Source organism: Limanda limanda, chromosome 8 (genome assembly GCF_963576545.1).
Source record: "Limanda limanda chromosome 8, fLimLim1.1, whole genome shotgun sequence".
NCBI classification, from domain to species: domain Eukaryota; kingdom Metazoa; phylum Chordata; class Actinopteri; order Pleuronectiformes; family Pleuronectidae; genus Limanda; species Limanda limanda.
Window position 1 is genome coordinate 11,757,319 of NC_083643.1, and position 17,053 is coordinate 11,774,371.

The following is a 17,053-nucleotide window of genomic DNA, read 5'->3' on the forward strand; positions in this document are numbered from 1 at the left end:
TGTGATTCTTTCGGCAGTGTGGCCTCTGTGCTGCTGGCCCAACCCCCCCACCCCCCCATGTGTTGTCAATGGGATGCACCGAGAGAGAAGTAAAAATCACCTTCTTTTCAACATCTAAATGTGTGTGGGGATTGTGAGAGAAGGCTGAGATCACTTCATGGATTTGAGTCCAACACATATCTGAAGTTACAAAAATCAAAATATTTGACAAAAAAGTAGGATGTGCTTTAAATAATTGTATTAGCCATCTTATATTAAACATAGAAAGCAAACAGATCAGTGGAATTCCAGACTTTGCTCCAGTGCTGAAATGGATTCGGATAATTATCAAGATACAATAACAGGTTTTTGTGCATCATCTCTTGCATTTCTCCACAGACGGTATAAAGAGATAGAGAACAGAATAGACTATATTAAGAAGATACTTTGACAAAGATGAGTCACTGCTTTAGATTGTGAAATTATTTATGTGGCAACATCTTACCCACATACACATCAGTTTGGACTGTGATAGTTTAACAGTCACCACAAATGGTTTCCAGTGCTTTTATTTACAGAAGAAAGTGACTAGAATTCATGTTACTGTACACTTTGATATTTTCCCTTTTTATAAATACCCATAGGGTAATAGGTCCTCAGTTGCTTTGAGTGCATTATAAAAACACACAACCCTAATTAATGGTTAATGCGTCCTCTACTAACCATACAAAACAGAGAACAAAGTACCAGTTGTAACATAGAAAATAAAGAACAAACCATGTTACAAAGTTACAGAAAATACATACTCAAATATATATATACATATACATTTATATGTACATATATGTATATGTATATATGTGGTCACAGGGAAACAGCAGAAAAGCTTGCGACAAAACAAACTCACACAGTTGTTTCTGAGTCACAGCATTCAATCATTAAAAACACTATCCAAGATGAAGACACCTTCACACGCAGATCAAGGTCTCATGAGTTTCTATCTGTCACTCGTTAAGTTCTAGCTTTGTGCCGCTGTTTGATACCGGTGTCCCAGGAGAACGTTAAGGCAGTGCAGTTCATCAATTATCTGCTGCAGTGAGTTCACGACATGACGCTGCACAGGGCTGAGAAACCACAGACAGGGGGGTGTCACTGAGATTGTACTGGTGTCAGTAACAGGTTACAACACACTGGTCCAGCAGCCAGGGAGGTGACTGACCGGCGGCTGGTGGGAGGATGTGCGCGGTGACTTGTGAGACCGACGAGGGCAGAGGTGTACATTCCTAAAAACAAAGGCACAGCTTGGCAGCAGCATTGCACTGTCAAAATGATTTTGCTGCAAGTTTTGACAATCTGTATGATTTAATAGGTTTCTTCCACCGCTTGCTGAAGAAACTTTTGACAAACACCGAAATCATCAGCGTGATTGACGGAATGAGTCTTTTCGAATTGTCTGTACGTCCACACCATGATTCCTTTTACCTTGCATCGGTACTCTCCGCTCTCTGCTCCTCCTTCATCTACTTGATTGGAAGTGTCCAGAGACTTTGCATCCACCTGTGTGGCAGGTCTGGAGCTCGTACATAGCAAATCAGAGTTTGAAGGTTATTTAGCCCAGCCTGTGGTGGCCTCTCCATTGATATAGGCGAAGCCGGGGAAATGCTGCGAGTGTTCGTACTCTGAGTTCCTGCGTGGGCCCAGGGGGGAGTACATGTCCCCAGAGGCGGCATAGCGGGATGAATGCATAGGTGGGCTGGTGTAACAGCTGTTGGTCGGTGACACATCCGGCCAGCGAGAGGCCACAGGTGTGGGGTGCAACCGAGGAGTGCTGCCCATCAAGCAAGGCTCCATCCGAGACATCTGACCGTTGAGTTGGTACTGTTGAGGAGAAGAAGAGGAGAGACGTGAGTGGAATACAAGTCATCACACGTTTTAACTTATTAACTGAAACACTAATTTTCTCAGATCACTTAGAGAAGACATAAGTCCCATGTCCTCCAAGCTTCAGTCCTGTTCATATTATATGTGAAGCTGTGATAACCATGTAACCTCGGGTGTGAACTGACCCTGCCACCAATCATTTCCTGTCAGGAGCAATTGCTTTACAAGTTTTAGCAGACTGGACAAAATAGAAAATTAGGCCACTTAAGAAAATTAGACATCAGCTGGAAAACTGCTCTTCCTGTGTTATTGTTGTTGCCCTTGGTGCCCGACCACAAACACCAGCTGAGGAAATCTGCGTGTGGACGGAAATATTTTCGGACAGATGTGGATCCGACAAAGTTTTCTATCGGTTTCAGCTCCATCTCTAACCTCTCGTACGCACAAAGCTCCGGCATTGTGCCCGATTTAAGCTCAGACGGTCTTTAAAACAAAAAAAGGAAGTCAGACCCTTTTCCCTTTTCTCACTAAATATAAACACGACAGTCGAATCCATTATGGGCGACCACGGCATGGAAAAAGACAGTCGCTGCAGGTCAGAGAGCAGAACAGACGCCTCAGCTGCCTCTTGTTCACAGGCAGAAAAGAAACCATTGAATAACAATATTTTAATAAACGCCCCCTTGCCCTGCTCTTTGGCGACTGGCTCAAACAGATGAAGAGACTATTGAGAGCTGGAGAGAGGAGTAACAGAGCAGGGCCCCTCTCTGCCCCGGCCGGGCCACCTTTCACTTCTATGCTTCCGCTGTGTGGAGGAGAGGCTGATTCTGGGACTTTAAGAAACACGCTGAGCGCTAAGGCCCCGGTCGGATCTCCTCCTGCTGAACGAGCAGCTGAAGCTCGAGGACCCTTAACAGGAAATTACCAGCAGAAGAGTGAACTCTCACCAGCCGGGACATTAGCTGGAACACCCCCGACTCGTCATAACAACACCTCACTCAAGTGTAGGTCTGTCTTCACAGGACAGTTCAGAGACAGCCTGATGATATTCTCATTCAAAAATCAAATGCACATGAGCTGCTAGTTGACAAATAAGGAGTACTTTATTATATATTAATTAAATAGACATAATTTTATAAAAACTGTATCCTGACATGTATTACAGGACATAGTTATAGTCTCAGGCTTCTTCTTCATCTTTTTCTTCTTATCAACTAAATAACTAATTAAACTATCCCATAATTTCATATATATAACATTATATTCAGAAAATGTGCATAATTTTGCATAATGTGTACTTCAGTTTTTAATTTAGCTGATTTGTTAACTTAATATCTCCAGTTAAAGTATTCTCTCATCAATGATGAGTAACTTATAAAACTGGTCATTTAACTTAATACAGTGAATATATATAATATGATATATAAACACTTTAGTTGCCTGAATTGTTTCATCTATATTTGTGATTTACACTTTAAAAACTCGTGCCTACACTACTGATTAATTAAATTCAATTAGCGAATTCATTGACTGATTGCTATTGGCTGGTCTTTGTGGTGACGGACACTGACCTGTGCAGATGAGCGGTGGTAGGCGGAGTAGTGAAGGGGGGCGGGGAGCGCCGGCTCGTGGGCCAGACTCGGGTACTGGCTCTGGATAGAGTGAGGATGCTGGTTGGCGTAGCTGCCGTAGTTGTAGCTGCCAGTATACCTAGAATACAGTCAGCAATGTGTTAAAAAAAAGTATTCAGCAAAATGTACTTGTTTAGTTACTAGTTTCCTAAGCGTACTGAAACTTAACATAATCGTGAAAATCATGTAATTACCCATGCTCCTCTCTGTGGGTGTACACTGGCAGCCGGTGTGCGGAGGAGGGAGGGGGGACTGGAGCGCTGTTCCTCATACAGGACAGCTGCTGTCCGGCCTCTGGAGCGGAGCCGCCGGCTGTTGTCACTGTGTATGTAAGGGACCAGGTATATGACTGAACAGCGCCTGGTAGACATATATAGACACAGAGACAAATGTGTTGGCGCAGAGAACCTATGCTCAGTGAACCCTGTTACACCCTGCGTGTGTGTGTGTTTGTGTGTGTGTGTGTGTGTGTGTGTGTATGACTGACGCCTGCCTCACCTGTGGTGGTGGGGACTCCGGTGTACTCTGGAGACACGGCCGCTGTGGGGGAGCTGGTGGAGGACACGCCCACAGAGTGGACGGAGCGAGCAGGAGAGAAGGATCCTGGGGACGGGGAGGTGGGAGTGGTTTCTGTCACCGGGAACTCCTCCTCTCTCTCTGCTGAAGGTGAGAAAAGACGACAGAACATTTGAAATTTTAATACAAGAGGCAGTGTTTGGAGTCAAAGAGCCAAAATAAATCGACAGTTACTCTGAGAGGTTCAAACTCTTTGTGTTCATTAGAGAAACAAATGTTTGGATTGAAACTCAATTACATGAAAAAGAACGAATAATTCAAGTTTCCTATTTTTCTATTCTTGTTCTTCTAGTTGAAGGTATATTACATTCAACTTATTAAACTGTTCTATATATATTATAGTTAACAAACCCATAATTACAGATTTACAGGCACAGGTTACAGTTCCTCAACACTTAATGAGAAGATCAAAATGGGCACTAAACACAAAAGATTTTTTATTGGGTGGGGGTTCTTTCTAATCTGCAATTAGGCCCCATAATTGTACAGTTAAATAAATACTAGGGCATTTAAAGCTGTAAAGATTTTTTTAACTTATTTATTATATTGTTGATTATGTCATTATAAACCAGTACAAATTTTAACCGACAATTATTTCAGTGATTGGTTAATTTCTCAATTAATTGTTTACAATGTGGAACGTAAAATGTCAAAAAAAGTGAAAAATATACATCTTAATTTCCTTAGCCCAAGCTGATGGCTTCACACTAAACAAGCGTATATAATTCAAACAATATAAACCCAACAAACTACTACATAGCATATATTCGCGTGCAGCGGCCTCACCTGTGCTGCCCTCACTCTTCATGGCCCTCATGAGGTCGTTGGCTCTCTCTTGGCAGTGCAGCGACTCCAGCAGGTAAAGAACATAGTCATCGAACATGAGGTGGATCAGGTGGAAGGAGCCTGGACACAAACACACAGGACAAGTGTTATTCATCAAAAACAGCTTGGACTTCATCAGGTTAAAGAAGTGACTTGGTGGCAGTGAGTGAGGCTCAGTTGGAAAAAGATGCCAGTGGAAGACATTAATGATGACGACCATAAAGATGTTTCTAAAAGCATCTGTTTGATGACCTCACATCCTGCACACTGACAGCACGGCCCCTGTTATTAGAAGGAAGCATGTGCGCTGGTTTCCATGTACCGACCCAGTGCCAGAAATATGTCAGCTGACCCCGGGGTCGCACGGAAGATGAGACCCTGGCCTGTGAGGGAGTGTCACAATTGTGTCATTGTGCTGGCCGCCTCCGCCACCGTGCGCATAATAAACACTTGTGGCTATTTAGGGGGGAGCAGGGTATAATACTGACCGGTCGTAAAATGGAAAAGACAGGCAAACACATCGGGTGCACGGTGGCGGGGGGTCGGCTTTTGTTAATTAGCTGTTTGTGCACGGAGACCTGCTCTATCAAAACACCGCAACCAGCTGTGTCTTTGATATTCACAGACACGGCCAAAGACACCAGTACAGGAAAGAGAGGCCATTTGCTTTTCTTTCATTTTCACTGCTTTTGACTTGGTGCAAACCTCGGCCGCGCACAACAAGCAGCGGCAATTTCCAGAGTGATTTACTTGTTCTTCCTATTTGAGAATCTTGAAATGTTTATAGGATGGTGCTGAAAGTTTAAACCAGTTTCACTCATCAGTGGTGATATATGACAAACTCCAGACATCGTTGGAAAACACTTTGTGCTTGGGCTTGAAAAGTGCTATATAAATAAAATGTATTATCATTACGTTAGACATATGAGAAGACGCGACTCGCTCTTTTTGGACATCCCTGGTTAAGGGTTATTAAATTTAGGTTCAATTTCTTAATTTTGTTCAATTGGTTAAAGTGTCAAATTGTCAGTGCAAATTCTTCTATGTGTTCATTGATCCTTATGTTGAGCAGAATTAACTACAAATCTAATTGAAATCCATTTCAGGTTTTGATGCTCATCTTACAATGTGCATGACATAATAAGTAATTATTCCCTGGACACGCCTTCAAACTTGCGTATTTCCCGCCTGTTGCAGGGATGATGACAAAGCATTAGCCGCTCACCGAAGCTGGGCGCGCTGTGGAGGGTCATATCCCGGATCACTCTGGTACCGAAACACGACCACATCAGCAGGAACTGCTGGGCCACCTTCTTCAGGCAGCCGGGCCTCTTCCCTGCCACCTAGAGAGAACATTTCCATGAGAAAAGAGGGGGAAGGGTCGGGACGCCGGGGTAGAATTAACCCCCGGGTCCGTATTGGGGCTTAACCCTTAGGAACGAAAAACATGTCAACAAGTCAACTATTTAATTTGCCCCCGGGGACACGCCTTCCCATTGAACTATTGTCTGGGCAGTCCAAGACGTTGCCAGGGCGACCACATTTTACAAGCCCATATCTGGCCATAATGGACGCAAATGGGAAGCTTGAAGACATCATTAACTGGGAGGATTGCCGGCTAAGTGCCTGTGTGTAAAAAGACACGCAGAAACGAGTGGCTGTGAGCCGCAGGTGTCTTCTTAAGGGCAAAGGGATCTGCTGTGCAAATACTTTAAACATTTAGTTGAAGTCACTTCTCAGAATCTGTTTAAATCTGTGGGACTTGACCTTAACACATTTCCGTTTTACAAAAATGCGCTGAGTCAGTGCATGTTTAAAGAGCAGTTCTTCAGGATAACATTGTTTTCTGTCTGACCTTGACGACACAGCGGTCCACCATGGTGTCCAGCCACTCGATGTACGCCTCGATCGGAGACTGCTCCTCCAGCAGCCGGTCGAACTCCTGATACACTGTGACAGGAGGAGGCAGAACGTCAGGTTACGTAGGATTCAACATCAACCGAGACTAAAACAAACGCCTCCCTGCGACGGCTTCTGCGTATCTGTGACCCCTGACCCCATCAGGACTGATGACTGGAGATGCTCCGCAGGGTGTTCCAGAGCAGAGGGAACCTTTGTAACCTTTAGCTCTCCATCATTACTGCTTTGACTCTGCCGGTCGTGGGAATGATTGTCGCTCGGTGTGTTGTTTGCGTGAAGGTAAAGTGTAACTCTGTGTGCGGCTGGACGTGTTAGAGTGGAGTCAGTTTAGCTGCATAGACTTACAATGGATAATGAGCTGCCTGTGCTCCTCTTGTGAGTCCTCCATGGTGTAAAGTGTCTGCTTGGTGATGCTGTTCAAGTCCACATTCCTCCAGTCCTCCAGCATTTGAAAGGTGATGTCGGCGCTGTTTATCACAGTCCGCGACGCCTTGGGGACGGTTGCATCAACAATATTACTCACACGAGCATATACCCATATCGCTTATCAGCCGCGATCAGCCCTTCATATGGATTTTATTAAAAGAAAAAAACATTCAGAGCCCGACACGTACCTGACAGAGATGGTTTAACGATGTTTGTCGCTTTAGAATCTGAGAAAATCTCCTCGATACTGGAAACAAAAAAAGAGAGTGGTTACTCCTGTGAATAATCATTTATTTCATCATGCTTTTATTTTGTTACCAGTGGATTCGATACTTACATTCAAATTTGATGTTTCTCAGGTTTTCAGGAAGGTCATGAAGTGCTATTTTAAGCCACTCATCGAGCTGTTTGGCAAATTTTCGAATAACCTGAGTCAAACTATAAATGAGAGAAAACAGAAACATGGAAATCTTATTAGGTAAACAGCTATGGAGAAATTAAAATCCAGTAAGTGGAAAAGAAAAAGGACAAATCCTCACGTTTGGGAGGCTGGAAACATGGCGGAATATTATTTATGACTAATAATGGTGTTTCTGAAAAAGCATTTGAACAATTGAGTTTTTCCACTGGTTAATTGATTTATTGACTCCTCATTTTAAACTCAAATTTAATAACCGTGCTTAAAAACCCAGAACAGAATTTAAAGCGGACTTTTTTTTAAAAGTTTTGCTTTCTCCAAACTTTCCAAAGTCGATTAAAAATGTTTCTGCAATTCTTAAATATTTTTTCTGGAAAAGAGGATCTTTCCTGTGAAATGATTAAACCGACGATCATTAAATACAATTTTAAAATGTATGAAGATCATTCGAAAGACAAACTGCAGGTTTGCAAAAATAAAAGTGTGTGTCAAGTGGAGGCTCCGACCCGACTCACCTGTCAGGCAGTGCTTGCAGGACGGTGGGCATCAGCACCCCAGAGATGGCCTTATAGAGGATGGAGTCACAAACACCGACTATGTTCACCACCGTGGCGGAGCCGAGGACAGGGAGCATGTGGGGGGGCATGCCCTGCCAGAAGTGCAGCAGGAAGCTTTGGACCTGCACACAACAAACACACACACCATGACGTTACACACAAAGAGTTACACACAATCAAACTTTCTGCAAAACAGAATTTGATTTAAAAAAAACAAGGGTTAGAAGAGACGCCTTGCCTCGTCGAAGTTGGCTCGGATCACAGTGTCCAGTATCCTCTGACAGTGCGTTCTGTACATCATGATGAAGGTTGACACCTGTGGGCAACAACACAACATTCATCTAATTGCATCACACACTTAATAGCCTTTTCTCCCTCTTTTGGTGGAAAACCGTGGTACAAAAACAAGAGAATAAATCTTAAACAAAGCATGTGAACCAATAAATACTCGTAACAGGTCTAGGCTGGAGCGGAGTAATATAAAACGAGCTTTAGAGATCAGCAAAACACAAACCATTTAAAATCATGGCCCCTCTTTAAAAGCTGGACAGCTAGTGCCTGTCCTTTGTCATTCCTAGATCTTATTATCTCCCCCAAAAGATTAAGAGTTAGTGAGGAGCCAGCATATAAATCCTTCGGGGTCCTTCTCTAAACGCAGACCGAGTGGAAATCCAGATAAAAGAGCCAGAGGGGGCGCAGAGATGGCAGGGAGAGGTGGGATGAGAGGGGCGATTGGGTGGGGGGGGCTGTAAGGATGGACTTTTAAAACTCCTGTTTACCCTCTCTTCTGGCAGGCTGGCGGGCAAATTTAGGTCTTTGACATTTGGAAACTCTGGCAGGAGCGTCCCCAGTTTGGAGCGCGGTGAATACGCCACTGTCTGCTTGGTGACCTCTTTCTTCCCGGTCTCGTTCACCCACGCCGCTCCCTTCTTGGAGTACATCACGTCATAGTACTGAGAGGACTCCTTCACCGCGATGCCGTAGTAGTGGTACCTGCGGAGAGGAGGAGACGCGGGTTATTCTTCCCTCGTCCAGTAGAAGTTATACTACTATCGACAACTGTGAAAGAAAAAATCAGCTTTTTGTATAAATGCACAAGTGTTTCATCAAATGTCTTCTATCAGATCATTCTCATGAATCTATTCTCACCTATGCTACAATTTTAAATCTTTACTAGTATCAAACTAAACATAAATCTGCTTTGTGCCAGATAGATTTGTATAAATTACCAGTAAATTAGAAGAAATTTTCCTTTATGTTTAGAGATTTTTCATGTTTTTCTCTTCATGAATATGTATTTTTGTCTTTAGATTTCTTTAAGACAAAACCCATCTAGACCAACTTACTTGGACTGCCCTCTCGTCCCCAGTCTTCTAGTAGTTAACGCTGGAAACTGTTGCCTTATGATCTGTGGATTGTGGGAGAGAAACAGTTAATTTATATCAGATTAATCTGATCCTTTTACATGAATTCAGAAAATGAAGTGAAAAAGAAAAGGAGTCAAATGAAGTCAAATAAAATCTTTATAAAATATTGACTTGTGTAGTTTTTACCCGGTGGATAGTAGAAATCTATGTGTCAGTACCAGTATGTATTAATGAACAGAAAAATATGTAAATATAAAGTATACTCTGTAATACTCTGTACTTGATCATTCAGGCTCTTATGATAAAGTGTCTAATAAAGTTTGTCAGCAGAACGACATGAACGTCTCATCGCTGTGTCCACTGGGAGGTCTGGGAGGAAAATAAAAGCTTTGAGAACCATCCATTTATGACATCCAGGGGTATTACTATTTTTTTTTCTTCTATATCAACAGTCTCCCCTCATCCATCCCCTCTCCCTCGCGGCTCTCTTTCTCTCCCCCACGCCCTCCTTCTTCCTCTCCTCTCTTTTTGTCCAAAGAGATTGGATCCTTGGTCCAGCTCTTGGTGCAGAAACTTTAGCAAACAGTGTAGCTCTCCATTGTGTGGGATGAAAAAAGAGGCCAAGCTGTGAAGTTTCTGTCAGGCCCCGCTTGATAAATGAGCAGACAGGGAGGCAGTCCGGGCCCTCTCTCCTTTTTTTGTCCTGAATCAATGAAGCCTTCCTAAAGGACACCCCACACTGCTCCAGCCACTGATCTAACATTCCGCAACATCTCACCCTTCCAAATTTCCTTTAATTACACATTAATCCAGGCCCCTTCTCTTTTTCAATATCTTCCGACAGGAGCTGCAAAGGGGCGGGGGTGGGCCTGGGGTTGGGGGTTGGGGCCGGAGTCCAGGGTACAGGGGATGGCCGGGGGTAGGAAGGCTGAGGAACTTGTTGGGGTTGTGGGAACAGACGAAAGCACATCTCCTTTGGCTCTGGATGATGTGTTCAGTGAGCGGCCACAGAGCTTTGCTTCACACTGAGCTGCAGACGATATTACTCCAACACAGCAGCCAGAGCCCGAGCCAAACCAAGCCAGGCATGAAATGGTCCGACTAAGGCTCACGGCTGATTGACTGGATGTGATTATTGCTTTTCATAGAGGCTCTAACATCTGACTGCCGCCTGGTCTCTTCTTCTGTTTGAGTCCTTAATGACTTTCAATGACTTTTAATACATTTCAGGATGGGTTCGAGTTGAACTGGATGAAGGTGTGAATGAGGACGTGTCAAGACTGTTTGACTTTCATACGCACAGAAGAATTTAGTCTTACCTTTCCAAAGCTGGCTGCGTTCACAGGCTGCGTGTCCTGCTTCTCACTGAAGTCTAAGTAATGCATGTAGAGGGCACTTCGGGGGATACACACACCTTCGGCGATCTCATAGTTCTCCTCTAGCCTGTGAGCAATGAGATTCATCAGAATAAATACAACTCTGGTATTTGTTAATATAACATGTCAACATAAATTAGATGAACTGAGAAAACAATGACAATTCTGGTGGATATAGTGGAAAATGTGTATGGATTTGACAGCAGAGCAATAAAAGCATTTAATGAGGTGACAACAATGTTAATGTTTTTATTTATTTATGTAAGAGGGTGATTTTGTGGAAAAATCCTGATAAATTCAAGACATATCTGCATTTTGGTCAAATTGTCCAACATTGACAGACCCTATTGTATCAGACTTTCTATCGTATTGTTTGGATATTTCTCGGGTTGCTGTTCCTGCTTATAAACCGCTGTGTTGGTTCAGGAGTTGTCTTGAATGTCAGGGTCCAGACAGTTAGAGCAATTTATGTAAATAAATCCTCTCTACATGATGCACATCATAGTCGCCCTGTTACTTTAAAATGTATTTGTATCGACACACTTGTTAAGAATGTGAAAGAATGTCCAGTATTGCAGATCCCAAAGAAAAGCTAACCCTAACCCAACACTTTGTTCCTTTAGTTGTCAGTGTCATTAAATTGCTTTTTGTTGCGTTTGTTAGGTCGACAAATGTCTGAAGAACTTTATTGCCGTCACTGATGTTGATCTGATTTTTTATATTTTTTAAATGTCTAATGTTCTTTGTTATTCTTCTGGGTTCCTTTTATTCACCATCTACATTCTGCCGCTGAAGCAAACTTTGCCGAGACGTAATATTGACTTTCATCGTAGATGATGCGTTACTGTGTATACCGCCCCCTAATGGTCCCGAACAGAAACCACTCACTGCAGCTTTAAAACATCATCCACAACTTACAAGTAACAACAAAATGTCAATTTACCAAATTAGAAAAGGCCCAATATTGAGCCTTGAGGGACACATCATCACCAGTAAGTGCTGACGTGGCATTGAACCGCACATATTTGTGGAAATTTTATATTAAGTTGATTTATTTCATATGATTTATTATATTCAAAAGGTACCGAAAGAGAAGGTATCTGGCAGAATAGCGCTCACTGTGCTGTCTTTGTTGATGATGATAATGTGGCCACCAGATTTGGAAATTACTCCGGTTTCTGCAGTTTTGAATATGTTTGAAACAAAAACCTCCTCTTTAATGACTCAAATTTATAATGTATAATATCATTAATTAATGTAATGACCAACTTTACATTCGTTGCCCCTGATCATTAAAAAATAGAAACTATCATGTGGTCACTTCTCTGAAGGACAGAATTCAGAGTCTGGACTTTCATGACGGGAACAAACTGCATTTTCACTTCTAACAATATATTGTTTTGCATTTCTTACCTTATTTCTACATCTTAAATAAATTCCTCTATACTGCACTTTTTTTTCGAAGGGACTATCCTGCTGTAAGAGCCTCATGCTGCTATTTTATGAGTTATTGAAGATAAAGTCTTTGACCTGACTTTTTATGCCCCTTAAAAAGCTGAGAACTCTTCAGAACAAAAATAAAAAAGGCAATTTTCTTTTAAAGTTTTCACATTTTCAAAACTAATTAAATCAGTGCTGTGTTTATCATTTTGTCCGGGTGTAGATCTTAGTTATCCAATATTTGATATAAATTAGGATCCAACATCCTGTGACAACATGTTGTGTTTCTGGATTTTTTCTCAATCAAAAATTGATGAATACATTTGTATAATAAAAATAAAACAGTTTACTTTTAATGCTGCTATAAAAACATTATAAATATATTAAAGGGGGGAAGTTCAAATATAATTTGAGTCGATAATGCGCCCCTTTAAGAATAAAATAACTGGTAAGTGACTCCACTCATCCTCCTCACCCTGGGTTTAAGCCCCCCCACAGTGCAGCTTAAATCAGTATTAATATTCATTTAAGCCCATGTGTGTTTTAATGCTGTTAAGTAACAGGTGTCATTGGTCATGGGGCTCGGCAACAGGCCACAAGTATGAGCTTTGTATTTTTTTCATGTGGAGGATGTGAAGTCAGATATACAATCTCATTAGATTATTTAGATCAATGTTATGAAGTTAAATACAAACCAATAAACCACACATGGGCTTAAATGAATATAAACACTGATTTAAGTGTGTGTTTTATATATTTATGATATTAACATGGCTGAAAATGATGAACCACACTGTAAAAATGCTCTCATGTGTGTATTATTAAAGTCAGAATAAAATCAACCAATTGTAAACTTGATATCTATTTTTTGCTCTATGTTCCACAAAATGAGGGACAGCTTAAGTAAAAATAATGATTAATAAAAAACATCTGAAAACCTTAGAAGCCTAGCTTAAATTTTTTAAATTTGATTTAATATATATTGTGTGCTGTTGAACGTAAAAGTATTATTTTTTAAATTAGCTTTAGTTTTGACAGAGGAATAAAGAAAAAAACATTTAGATTTTTTGTCAAACTCACCATTCCAGAGTAGCTGGTGTCGAATGTGGTTTAGAAGCTCTGTTATTTTCTTTTTCTTCATCTGTAACAAACAACACATGCAGAGTTTTACACATAACCGGACACAATGTGCAAAACGTGACATGATATTAACTAACACAGCAGTTTGTAAGAATCCTCAGTGAATTCAGTAGATTAGGTGTAACAGCATTTGTCGTGCTTACGTTCATCGTTGGACATGTTCCCCAGAGACGTGTGACTCGAGTATCGCTTGCTCTCGCTCTCGTTGAGGCATCTTTCAATCCAACTCTCTAAGAAAAGACACCAAGGACCAAAGATCTCCTCTTATTACTCAGCAAAAACGTTGAATAAAGTCATTGAGACAAGCGAATATGAAATTGTGGATCTGTAAGAAGAATATTTTAAGAATTTAACACTGGACACTTTTTATTGTCATTTGGGTAAAACATCACTTGCAGCTGTTTTCTACTAACTTGAGCATTTTACTTTAAACTGAAAACCTGACAATTTAAAAACTGAATTGAACTCGCAGCCAAAGGCATATTTACACAAACATGAAAATCGCTGCGTGCACAGACACTATAAATGTCACTAATGTGACAGGGGGAGCTGACAACAGTGGATTGTATGGGCAGCGCAGCAGCCATGGCTCTATTTGAGATGTTTTCACCGAGACGGCAGGAATCCAGCATTGTTCCCAGGAGACTACGAGCGTACACACTTGCTTAAAAGAGCCTGTGCACATTACTGAGGCGGTCTGCTGGAATAGAGGCCATTGTCCCGTTTTAATTTCTACTTAGAAATAGCACGACTGGTGAGCTTTCTGTGACCGAACAGCAGCAAAACACCAGAGCTTTCATGTGGAACCTGCCTGACCGAGTGGAAATCCATTTAAAATGTCTTTGATTTCTTCAAAGAAAGGATTTAGTATTTGATCAATTTCATCAGGAAATACAAAATTTGAAATTGTGTGTAGCCAATATTATTTTTAGGGGTTTATTTCAACGCAAGAAGGCATTTTCTTAATTTAATTTTTCTTCACAGCTTCTTCTTTATCAGCCAGTTGTATTAAACCTAACATTACGAATGGAGAGCCAAATAAAAAGGAGAATATTTTTCATTGAACTGGAAAATAAAAACTACTATGTAACGTAAAATGGAGATGATCAGAACTTTAGGGTGCACATGCAAAACTCTAGTAAAAAGCTTTTACTAATCAAATCTAAAGTATAAACTGTTCAGAAAACATTATTTAATTATTTAATTAAATCTCTTTTTTTCTGTTTGTGACCTGGCGACAGTCACCATTACATCTGTTGCTAGGACAGCATGTTGGCAGCAGGACCTGTTGCTGCAGCCCATTCACAGAAGGTCAGGGACACTGAAAAGTTTGAGAAGTTTAGACACGACGAGGTTCTGCATGTCGGTGTTCGGCGTGAGCTGACAGAAAAAAAGATGTGTCTGCGTAAAGAGTCTCAACGTCACAGACCACGAAGACGTGCATAGAGTTTTGATTTATTTTTTTGATTAAGTTATTATAATAATTAGAAGCTTATTTTTGACTCTATTACAGATGCTGTGATTATCGTCAGATTTAATATTATTCTGATTATAAGTATTCTGTATAACATCCTAATGATAATGTCTCTTACACAATAAAAGAACAACAGCCTGAGAATTGAATAAAACACCACATGTTGTCGCTGACATTTCTTAACATTTACTGACAGCGTTTGTTTTTGTTTGATGGAAGAAAAAAACTAAAGAAAAGCAAATGAAACCAGATGAAAAAGTGAAACCAGTGGAGTGAAGCTAATTCTCCACAGAGGCTCAGCTCTCAAGCTTCATTTGCCACAGGAGCAGATAAGTTGGGGATGGAAATAATTGGATTAAATTTGATCAACAAGTGAAACAGCTGTTCTCTCATTTATTAACACACATTCAATACTTTACTGCTTTAAACTGCAGCAGCAAAATCAGCTTTCTCCATGACTGAGGCTTAAGGAAAATTCATTAATCAAACATGCTTTAATTTTAAGAAATAACTACACTTCTGCATCACTTGATTTTCTTTAAAATTTTGTTTTAATTAAATTGTTCAGTTTGCAGCTGAATAAATTCTTTAGCTCTCCAGCTTTACACCAGAAGCAGAAAAAGAAACTAAAAACAGGTGCATGATGCTGCTCATTCACATGCACTTGTTTTTATTTCCCCACAACTACTGATCAGTGCAATTTCTAAAACTACTTCTACTGAACAGACAAGAAACCACCTGTTGTAGATTTTAAAGACTACTCCATGTTGTCTGTGACTTTTCCTCAATCCACAGAAGTCATACTTCTCGTTACTGCATGTGACCAAAAACAATGTCTAATTGATACTAAGTCATTAAAACATTAAAAAGAGATGAGAAAAAGTTGGAAATCAACAGCCAGGCAGCGGAACACCCACACAGGGCGAGTTTGAGTCGTCCAGAGGAGCAGCAGCAGAAACACTCAACGCACAACGTCTCTGAACAGAAGCAGATTTCCTTCACACATCCACACGAGCAGAGTTGAAGGGGACTGACCTGTGGAATCCATATCAGGCTCCTCCAGCAGCCCGCAATGCATCCTCTTCCCATCAACAACGCTCGGCTCCTCCAAGAAAATGGCTTAGTGCACGCTTGCCCCTCCTCGGCGGCTCTCCCCTGGTCTCGCTCAGTGTTTCCGTGACCACTGCCCGTCACAGGAGATGTTGAGGATCTGAGGTTCGCCCACAGAGGGGTGGTGTTGGCGGAGGAGAGGGGGGAGGTGGGAATGAGGGAGGGAAGAGGGTGGTGGTGGTGGGGTGGGGGGATGGGGGGGGGGGGTAAGAGACTCCAGAAATCCAGCGGGGGGAAAGCCAGACCCGTCAAAATGTTTGCTGATGTTTCATGGGAAAGGGGCTGATTTTATAGGAGCCCTGATGGGGACATGTCATTGATAGGCTTGGAAGGCTGATGAATGGCCCCAAGTCAGATGGGGATGTGGCAAGGCTCACTGGAAGTCTTTTGTGGGGCTGTTTTGAATAAGAAAAGCTCCCTCCCGACGGAAAAAAAGAGGCTTAGATCTACACAGTCCCAACACTGTGGCCTCCCCATCTTCCATTATGGCATTTAATTTAAGTTTTATACACCTCCCAGCTCCAGACAAAAATACACAACCTCCGCTGCTGATTCTAACTGCGGCTTCATGTCCCTTTAGAAACTTGTTGCCACATTCCCTCATCCCCTCATTCCACCGTTACACCGTGTTTGTGGGAACTCTGCCGCCCGGCCGACTCCGTCATGTGCTCGAACATGTATCCAAACATGCTACAAACGGCACAAGTGTGGATTTATTAATGGGCGTTTTCACCTCTTTTCGCTCACTCTTTTGCTTAGTTTTGGTGTGCCTGGGAGAAGAGGGAACGGTCACAAAGGGGGGGAAGTAAAAGTGCAAAGCCCGAGGCTGGGAGGGCTCTGATGGAGTGCCTGAGAGCTGGAGAAGGGAAAGCTGTGATTAGAATATGAATGGAACCACAGGAGAGGGGGAGAGGAGAAGGGGAAAGAAGAGGG

At 41.9% G+C, this 17,053-nt stretch overlaps 1 protein-coding gene across 1 annotated transcript; it reads right to left on the bottom strand.

The window, feature by feature from the left end:
• Positions 1-361: 361 nt before the first annotated feature.
• rfx4 (regulatory factor X, 4) lies at positions 362-16,109 on the bottom strand. Its single transcript, XM_061076833.1, has 18 exons — positions 16,046-16,109; positions 13,680-13,766; positions 13,477-13,537; positions 10,900-11,023; positions 9,560-9,621; positions 8,993-9,206; positions 8,452-8,529; positions 8,172-8,335; positions 7,576-7,676; positions 7,427-7,485; positions 7,158-7,302; positions 6,748-6,842; positions 6,118-6,235; positions 4,854-4,973; positions 3,990-4,151; positions 3,686-3,851; positions 3,432-3,570; positions 362-1,857 (listed from the first exon to the last, which is right to left on the bottom strand). The coding sequence occupies exons 1-18, from the start codon at positions 16,086-16,088 to the stop codon at positions 1,585-1,587; spliced, it is 2,211 nt and encodes a 736-aa protein (XP_060932816.1). The 5' UTR covers positions 16,089-16,109; the 3' UTR covers positions 362-1,584.
• Positions 16,110-17,053: the final 944 nt, after the last annotated feature.

What these genes read in the sequence shown, in the direction of transcription:
- rfx4 (XM_061076833.1), bottom strand. Translation starts at nt 16,088, where the DNA reads ATGCATTGCGGGCTGCTGGAGGAGCCTGATATGGATTCCACAG. An exon ending in TGGACCGCTGTGTCGTCAAG is followed by an intron (nt 6,236 to 6,747) that starts GTCAGACAGAAA and finishes TGTTCTCTCTAG; the next exon opens with GTGGCAGGGAAGAGGCCCGG. An exon ending in GAAGAGTGAGGGCAGCACAG is followed by an intron (nt 4,152 to 4,853) that starts GTGAGGCCGCTG and finishes TCTCACCTTCAG; the next exon opens with CAGAGAGAGAGGAGGAGTTC.